At 44.3% G+C, this 9,997-nt stretch overlaps 1 protein-coding gene across 1 annotated transcript in view; it reads left to right on the top strand.

Moving 5' to 3' along the window:
- EPDR1 (ependymin related 1) overlaps nt 1–671 on the top strand; it is a gene marked incomplete at its 5' end in the record, with an annotated part of 4,229 nt that extends 3,558 nt beyond the window's left edge. The window contains one exon of the mRNA XM_010008869.1: nt 411–671. Coding sequence (XP_010007171.1) covers nt 411–601 — 191 coding nt within the window. The remainder of the gene's footprint in view (nt 1–410) is intronic.
- Between the last annotated feature and the right edge of the window lie 9,326 nt (nt 672–9,997).

The raw sequence follows: 9,997 nt of genomic DNA, 5'->3' as shown, positions 1-9,997 counted from the left end.
GAGACAGCACATTGTGGAATTGAATGGAAGTTAAAAAAAAGGACAGATTTGCTACATCACACACTTGGAGGAGATGAGCGTGGAGTGTAGTCTTGACATAATGAACCAAATTCCAATTTGTGACGAATAGGAATTTAAAAAAAGAATATGGTAATGATGGCACAAAGAGAGTGACGAGAGAGAGAGCAGCAGTCAGGGTCCAGTCTCATGATTTGAAAAGTGTTTCACACCAAGATATTGAGGTTTAAGATCATTGTGGTGTCTGAAATTTTATCAGTTTTGTGACCTTTCTTGATGTTGTCATGCAAAGGGACATAACTATGGGAGCTGCCCTTTTTCGAACTGACGTAATTGAGACGCGTTAATTCATTCTGGTCATTTAAAATAGTTGCATTTCTGCTTGGTTACAGTGGAATCCTGGGTCGGCGTTTACACCGTCAAAGACTGTTACCCAGTACAGGAAACATACACGAAGAACTACAGCGTCACAACCTCCACTCGCTTTTTTGATCTGCAGCTGGGTATTGCTGACCCCTCGGTGTTCACCCCACCCAGCACCTGCCAGACAGCCCAGCTGAGGAGGATGAAAGATGGATGCTGATTATGGACACTGGGCACCTGGGCAAACAAGTATTAACCAAGAGGATGGTTAGTAACAGTCAGCTGCTGACTCCTGCTTATTGTTGCTCTTTTGGGAACTTCAAGTTTTCACCTGAAACAGAACATAAACATTTAGCATGTAACACACACCAAAAAAAAAATCTCTTGTCTGTTCAGTGATATACCTGCAGTACTACATGGTTACCACTAAGAAGTGTTTATAAATACTGTTTATTTATTCAAAGGTTCATGATTTATTTATTCAAGAAGACAAACAATAAGCAGACTGCAATAATGGTAACATTAAGAAGGAAGAGCTAGGTTTTGCTGTTGTTACTTCTGAGAACTTGAGGAAAAGATAAGTATGTCCTAGGTAGGACCTCATCTCTAAATGAAAAATACCATGTTTTAAACAATGTACATCAAAAACTATGGAAAATCCTTCTCCTGGCTTTGTTTTGCTCTGTTTTTTTTTCTTTCTGCTCTTCGGGAATCTTTTAGTCTAATGTTTAGGCTGATTTTTTCTTTCTGAAAGGCAACTGGACTAACTCTACTCATGTGATGCCAGCTGACATGCAAAAAATACTTTTCTGTTTCTTGGGAGAATGATAGAGAAGGAGGGAGAGGTGCCCCCCCCAAAAAGATAGCCAAGATTTTCTTGCATTTACTGCACTTTCAGTGAAGTGTTCCAGTAGGGTGTGATGAGGCATTTTCCAGTCCTATTTTACTTTAGCTCCCACTTTTCAAGGCAATACTAGTTGTAACCTATCCAAAGAAATGAAGAGGTACTGCATTCTAAATGGCTTTAATATTTTGTAAAAAAGTTTCCTTACGCAAAGACTATGAAAACACTTTTTACAATTCCAGGTAGAAGTGACAAAAAGCTGTTCTTAGTGCATAGTTAGTAAAGGCTAAATCAGTGTTTACACAGTGCCTGGAGATGTCGACAGGGGGAAAGACAGAGTTGTGTGACCAGTGTGGGGAGGTGGGAGGAGGAATGAGAGGGAGAGGTTTTAGATGTCTTCTGTCTGGTGTGACTGCAAGGCCCTGCAAACTAAGCAGAAATGACAATCCTGCTTTCTTTTGCACCCACTCCATTGATGCCTGCCATATTTGCTGTTCAGCCAGCATTTCAAACCATATCATCTCTATGTCCTTTTGTGGCAGGCAGAGTGAAAGTTTCCTTAAGGGAAATAAATAACTAACCAAAACAAGCACAGGAAATGCACACATTTTGCTGTAGAAAATTCAAACTTTCATTCATGTTCAGGCCCTCAGACATGTGGCCTGGTGATGAGTTTTGTACTTTTACCAAATGAAATTAATTGGCTGATTCTGTAATTCTAGGCATGCGTTTTATTTATTATTTGCAAATAGATTTAAAGCCAGATTCTGTCCTCTTAAACAGGTAGTGTAGTTGTTTGCTCCAGAAGCAATCTGGCTGAAAACAGTGCACAAGTGGGAAGCTTGGTGTCTCTGGGGGAGAGATGGTGGACAGTCTTTTAGTGCTTTATATGCTCAGAGCTTTCTGTATGTAAGCAAGTGGTATGGTGATTGTTTTGCTTTCACAGTGTGGTCAGAATGGCATTTTACTTGGCCTTGTGCCTGATTAAAGCATAAACATATACCTGCTAAAATACAGGGAGTTCATTAAAAATGTTCTCTTGGACACGAGCATTTCACTGAAACATGCTACTGGAAAGAAGGATTGGGTTTCCTTGAATTGAGAATCCATTTAGTCTGTACTCAACCTTCTGAATCTTTTGTGCTAACTGCATATTGTTCTCACAAGGACAGTGATTATCATGCATTGCTTGGTATCTGTGTCTTGTTAGAATCTGGAAAATAGAATAAAACTGGCTAGCAAACATGAAGCTGTGATACTGTATCTTTTGGGATTACTTCGTTGTGTGTGGAACAGATAGCTGAGTAATCAGGGTGTCTGAATTATGCTTTGCTGACAGCGATATAATTTCTAGCAATAACATTAAATGTTCCTTTAAATATGAATTTGCAATAGTCTGGTAGACAGAAGTGCTTTAAAAATGTTGCCGTGACATAGAAGGCAATTTTATATGGCTAAATATGTACCTCTAAAACAATGCTGTTGTCTTCATATTTATGCTCTGCAAATTCAATAAAGAGACTTGTCAAATAGATGGCAAACAAATTTTTTTATTATAATTTTAAATGATTTTTTGTGTTTTCAAGTAGCCATGAACCAAATATTAAGTGCAAAATGTGTATGCCTGTTTTTTTAATCTGTGTTATCATTTGCTGCGGTTATTTGTTATCATGTACCACAAGAGACATTGTGTCTTTGAGTGACTATGCCAAGGACTGAGCAAAAAAGGACTTTAAAGTAGCCACACTGTGTGCTGCAACACTGAAGTAAAAATAGGGCCTTCATGTGTCTGATAGGCTGGGGAATTCATTTATCACACTTACCTGGGTTGACTATTCAGAAAAAATGTGTATGTGCATATGTTACATTGTATTCTACTGGGTAACAGTGACAAAACCTGGGAGCTGCGTAGGCTGTGAGACAAAGCTGGTTTTGTGAGGTTTCCAGTGCTTCCTGGGTCCAGCTGGACCAGAAATAGTGCAAACACAGACCTGCTTGCCATATTTTTGTATTTCTGCTTGGAGGCTTCACTGAAAGCAGGATGTGTAGAAACACAACATTGTTTTATTTAAAGTTAGCCAAACATTCCTGAACCTCAAAACAGGTTAAGTTTGAGTTTGGGGAGGAGGGCTGAGCATTTGGTTCAGTTCCTATTTTAACAGTTTGCTTAACTGCAGTATTAGGGCCAGATGTTGCTGCCTCAAGCCATGCTGCACACCATGGAAGTGTTGCCATTAACCACGACGTGCCAACTTTCATGAAGAACGTAGGAAGAAAGACAATAATTTATAGTCACCGTCAATTTTAGTCAAGAAACCTGCAAATAATACAATATTCTTATTTTGGGACACTAACAAAATGAGTGTTTTTTCCACCTAGAAGTTAATTTCATTCTAGTGCTCACACTTGCTCCTTGCCACCTTGTATCTCTTTTCCCACCACCCTTTACCTCCCGGTGTCAGTGGACTCCACTTCCAAAACAGTGTTTACAGCCTTCACTTGCATTTATTTCAGTAGGAGTTCAGCACCTCCATACCTGATGGATCTGATCTGGACCTGGTCTCTTTAATTTCATCAGCAGCCTTATCTCAAGTACAAGAGTGGTGCCAGCAATAACCACGTGTGAACAACATGCCCTGAACTACATGTAGGTGACTAAGGGTGAGAGCAGCATCAGCTCAGTTGCTGGTGCTCTGAAAGTCCAACTGATGAGAGATCTCAGCATGGCTCCTGCAACAAATCCTGTGTGATGAGGGTAGTGAGACGATGGAACAGGATGCCCAGGGAAGCTGTGGATGCCACATCCCTGGAAGCGTTCAAGGAGAGATTGGATGGGGGCTCTGAGCAACCTGGTCTAGTGGGAGGTGTCCAGACCCATACAGTGGTGTTGGAACTAGGTGATCTTTAAGGCCCTTTCCAAGCCAAACCATTCTATGATTCTATGATCTGCATCCTCAGCTGCAAACTGATGCTGGAGGCAAGCTGTGGGACATTCCCTCATGACAGAAAGGCACATCAGGAAACAGTGGGCTAGATGCCTGCTCCTGAGCTGTGAGGAATAAAGATTTCAAAAGAACACAAATACAAAAATACAGAGGTCCCTGACTGTAAAGATCCTGAGGTCTTACTCAGCTCCCTTTCCAGGAGGCTGCATGTACTGCATGGACTCACGCACACATGGATTTAACCTTCATCTGCACTTGGGCATAGGAACAAATGAGCAAGTTTGGAAGGCTCTTGAAACACTTCTGAGCATTTACTGCTTTGTAAGGGGACAGGGAAAAAAGCTTATGGTCTGATGAGTAGTCTCAGAAAGCAGTGACAGATGTCCAGGATGTGAATGATAAGAAGCTGCTATGAAGCTGTTAGGGTAAACTGCCAAGCAGTACTTGGAGTTTGTACTGGTCGAACATCCTCCAGGGTAAAGACGCATGTGGCTTGATACGGCTTTTTCAGCACAGGGCCTGGATCTGGGTACGGAGTGACACAGTGCACTTAGTTAGGGCATGATACTTTGTTTGAAGTAAGGACAAATAGTCCTACAGTGGACATTTTGCAGGCCTGAGGGAGCAACTGACTGACTGGAGACCTGCCTGTTTAGCTACAGGAGCAGAAATGCCCTTCAGGAGAGGTGCTGCCTGCTGCCTCCGGGTGCAGCCCAAGCACGTTGGAGGACAAAAGACACCACCTTGTCCAGGAAACCAGCTTCAGGCTCCTTCCTTTCTCACTCTACAAAGTGGGAACAATAATCCTGCTTCCCATCTGCTCTTCTCTTCCTGACTGGGACAGCTCTGGGCCAACACCACCACCTCAGCCAGCGGGGCCCACGGAGGCCTGGAAGCATCATTGCAGAAGTGTGAATGTCACGGAGGGTTCCTTGTCTCTGCTTTTAACATGCAATCACTTGATGTGTGTGTGCTCTACGTGTGGGCTGACCCTTTGCTCCCCCGGGTGCTTGCTCAGCGCATGGCGTTGTTGCTCATGCACTCAGCACCTGGTCATCACCATTAATTGGGCTCAGCTCAAGCTTCACTGATGCCAGGCCAAGGGTCTCAGAGCACAAGGAAAGGAGAGCAGGGGAACAGAAAGCCTGCTGGGCTCGCTCACTCCCCGCTGGGGTTTTTCCCACGCTTGCCCAGCACTGATAAGCAACTCTGACGCTCCTGAAAACAGCAGCAGCTGAGTTGCCAGCCCTGCATTACAGCCTGTGTCACGCTGAAGCAGAGGGTTGGGTTTCACCCTCCGCACTAAAATTATCTTCCAGGTCAGGCCAGGGACCCAGTTTTGTTTTCAGTGGAGAAAGCATGTCCTCTCCCACTGCCCCCGCCGCTGCTGTCCCGGCCTGGCTGGCAGGGGCTCGTGCCATCTGCCCCCATCTGGGAGTCTGTGACAGCCCCCCCAGCAGCCAGGCAGTGCTCCTCAAACTGTCCCCACTGTCCCCTCTCCATCCTCCACTTTCCAGGACAAGAGTCTAGCCGGAACCTCGCTGTCCCCATATACAGGGCTGGCAGGTCTTCTCCATCTGACTATGGGGCTTGCAAAGCTGTGGGAAAAGCCCTTCCTCTCTTATCACAGAATCATAGAATATGCTGAGTTGAAAGGGACTCATGGGGATCATAAAGTCCAACTCCTGTTCCTGTGCAGGGCACCCCAAGAATCACACCATGTGCCTGAGACCATCATCCAAATGCTTCTTGAACTCAGACAGGCTTGGTGCTGTGACCACTTCCGTGGGGAGCTCATTCCAGTGCTCAGCCACCCTCTGGGTGAAAAACCTTTTCCTGGTATCCAACCTAAACCTCCCCTATTTCAGCTTCCTGCCATTTCCCTGAATCCTGTCATTGGCTACAAGAGTGAAGAGATCAGTACCTGCCCCATCTCCTCCCCTTATGAGGAAGCCATAGACTGCAATAAGGTCACCCCTCAGCCTCCTCTATTCCAAGCTGAACAGCCCAAGTGACCTCAGCCGCTCCTCATAAGTCATCCCATCCAGACCCTTCACCATCCTCATGGCTCTCCTTTGGACATTCTCCAATAGCTTCATGTCCTTTTTATATCATGGTGCCCAAAATTGCACATAGTACTTAAGGTGAAGCCACATTTTTTATGTGCTTCCTCCAGCTGGTTACTTCCTTCCTTATATGAGAGCTGCTTCTGTTAATCCGACGGGATGACTTGTCATAGGGATGCTGAGTATAGAATTGTTTACCACCATCTTGGTGCCAGGAAGCAGCTCTTGTTTATTGCTGCAATATCTCATCCTCAGTGACTTGTACAGCAATAGCCATTCTTGATGCTGGCAGCAGCTGCACTTGTAAGAGCACAGGGGTTGAAAATACTGCAGGTAATGATGAGTGACAGCAGAGATCCTGTTACTGGTAGCCCAAGTGACTACCAAGTATGACAACAGTGTTAAACCTCTGGGGAAGAGGTTCTGGAGAGGCTGTAGATGCTTCACCTCAAGAAATATCCCACACCTCTCCAGAGGGAAATCAAGAGTTAATCTGGGCAACCCACACTGCATTTACTTTATTAAAATAATATATTTTTTAAATTATATATAATGTAGAATATATAAAATACGTAAGGAGCTAAATTCTGTATATGTGACCAAAGCTTACTCCTGAGCAGTTTCCTCATAAAGAGACAAAACACTCAATTTTTTTTCTGGGCGTGCTTATACAGAACAATGTAAAACCTGGTTACCAGCAGAAAATGTTGACTTTTTGATTAAAGGAGTGGTATGCAGAAAGTTCCAAAGACTTACACAGAATCGAAAGCTGCACCTATAAAGCAATCTGTAGCTCTCAGATCACATTATTCAGCCTTAGAACTTTTACTTTGAAGCAAAGAAATAAAGGAGCTTGTCAGAAGGACTGAACTCTGAATAAATACTCTCAGCCGGCACTCAGTACTGAAAGATGCTCATTCTCTTGTGTGCTTAAAGAGAGGCTCTTGCCTCACGTTTGGTATACTTTCACTACACCGGTTGAGCTTATGACAAATAATGCCTCTTCCTACACACCTTGTCCTGTCAAAGGATGGGGTTTCTTCACTTGTGTGTACACTGGGCACTCTGCAGTGTTTCAAAGCAAGAAAAAAAGAAAAGGTGAGATGAGGCAAAATTGAAGCATGAAACTACCATGAGTGGTAGCTCAGAAGGGCTAAAAAAAAAATAAATAGGATGACAAAGAACCACCTTTGCCTGCCACTTCTCAGACTGTTCTAGGGCACCCCAAGAATCACACCATGTGCCTGAGACCATCATCCAAATGCTTCTTGAACTCAGACAGGCTTGGTGCTGTGACCACTTCCGTGGGGAGCTCATTCCAGTGCTCAGCCACCCTCTGGGTGAAAAACCTTTTCCTGGTATCCAACCTAAACCTCCCCTATTTCAGCTTCCTGCCATTTCCCTGAATCCTGTCATTGGCTACAACAGTGAAGAGATCAGTACCTGCCCCATCTCCTCCCCTTATGAGGAAGCCATAGACTGCAATAAGGTCACCCCTCAGCCTCCTCTATTCCAAGCTGAACAGCCCAAGTGACCTCAGCCGCTCCTCATAAGTCATCCCATCCAGACCCTTCACCATCCTCATGGCTCTCCTTTGGACATTCTCCAATAGCTTCATGTCCTTTTTATATCATGGTGCCCAAAATTGCACATAGTACTTAAGGTGAAGCCACATTTTTTATGTGCTTCCTCCAGCTGGTTACTTCCTTCCTTATATGAGAGCTGCTTCTGTTAATCCGACGGGATGACTTGTCATAGGGATGCTGAGTATAGAATTGTTTACCACCATCTTGGTGCCAGGAAGCAGCTCTTGTTTATTGCTGCAATATCTCATCCTCAGTGACTTGTACAGCAATAGCCATTCTTGATGCTGGCAGCAGCTGCACTTGTAAGAGCACAGGGGTTGAAAATACTGCAGGTAATGATGAGTGACAGCAGAGATCCTGTTACTGGTAGCCCAAGTGACTACCAAGTATGACAACAGTGTTAAACCTCTGGGGAAGAGGTTCTGGAGAGGCTGTAGATGCTTCACCTCAAGAAATATCCCACACCTCTCCAGAGGGAAATCAAGAGTTAATCTGGGCAACCCACACTGCATTTACTTTATTAAAATAATATATTTTTTAAATTATATATAATGTAGAATATATAAAATACGTAAGGAGCTAAATTCTGTATATGTGACCAAAGCTTACTCCTGAGCAGTTTCCTCATAAAGAGACAAAACACTCAATTTTTTTTCTGGGCGTGCTTATACAGAACAATGTAAAACCTGGTTACCAGCAGAAAATGTTGACTTTTTGATTAAAGGAGTGGTATGCAGAAAGTTCCAAAGACTTACACAGAATCGAAAGCTGCACCTATAAAGCAATCTGTAGCTCTCAGATCACATTATTCAGCCTTAGAACTTTTACTTTGAAGCAAAGAAATAAAGGAGCTTGTCAGAAGGACTGAACTCTGAATAAATACTCTCAGCCGGCACTCAGTACTGAAAGATGCTCATTCTCTTGTGTGCTTAAAGAGAGGCTCTTGCCTCACGTTTGGTATACTTTCACTACACCGGTTGAGCTTATGACAAATAATGCCTCTTCCTACACACCTTGTCCTGTCAAAGGATGGGGTTTCTTCACTTGTGTGTACACTGGGCACTCTGCAGTGTTTCAAAGCAAGAAAAAAAGAAAAGGTGAGATGAGGCAAAATTGAAGCATGAAACTACCATGAGTGGTAGCTCAGAAGGGCTAAAAAAAAAATAAATAGGATGACAAAGAACCACCTTTGCCTGCCACTTCTCAGACTGTTCTACGGGTTTGTAGACAGGACACATGGAAATCAAATCTGAATTTAAAGGTTCCCCAACATCAGCTTTTCTTCTAACCTGACCAGCCTGACAGAGCACCCCTGGGCTTTGCTCACGTGGGTGCTGCTCACTCAGTGCCTGATGGCCCTACAGGGACCAATGCAGGCATTTTGGGTGCCCCACAGAGGGAAGGAGGCTTTGTTTGGGTGGGCCTCCACCTCCTCCTTCAGAAAGGGGCTTTGGGTGGATTTGACCTTTCAGACTCACTCCAAGGAACTACCAAAGATTTGCACCTCCCGCTGAAGTGGACAGATCGAGTGCAAAGTCATCTCTAGCCATCGGAAATCAACAGTCAGCATTTATGACCCTGTTCTTTCCTTTCCAAGAAAAGTGTTCTTAACTGAGCTGCTGAATTTGGACACTGAATGTGCCCAACTCCCTTCCATTTACTTCTCATCTTGAGCCAGATAGCACTGCTGGGACGATATTGTCCTCAGGATCATCTGTTCCAACAGTCTCACTTAGAGATGTGGATGCAAAGGGCAGATGGTCTCCATGGGAAGCATGAGAAGAAAGAACCAGAGGGAGAAGTCCAGAACCAGCAAGGCAGGACATGTGCCCGTGCACCTGCTGCCCCTCCCATCACATCAGCCACCCAGCTTGGACTTGCTAAATAGGCAACTGCAAACTCGAAACAACAGGAAGCAAAGCACTACTGCACTTCAAACATTGGTGCTGATATTGTCTTTATTAGAGCAGCGCTTGCATGATGTCAGACGTGTTGCTTGCACATGAACTCTCCCTCTCTGCAGGACATTTTCAGAGCAGAAGGAAACGCTGGATATTGCCTGGGCGGCAGGTTGTGTCCCAGCCAGCCAAATGCACCAGGCAAGGGGGACCAAGCACAACACATCTTTCAAGCTTCCTCCTTTCTTCCTACAGCAGCTGCTCAAAACATGGCTGT

The sequence above is a fragment of the Chaetura pelagica genome, unplaced genomic scaffold, assembly GCF_000747805.2.
Source record: "Chaetura pelagica isolate M959 unplaced genomic scaffold, ChaPel_1.0 scaffold972, whole genome shotgun sequence".
NCBI lineage: Eukaryota > Metazoa > Chordata > Aves > Apodiformes > Apodidae > Chaetura > Chaetura pelagica.
The sequence above is the reverse complement of the archived record's forward strand: the minus strand, read 5'-3'. Positions and strand labels throughout refer to the sequence as shown.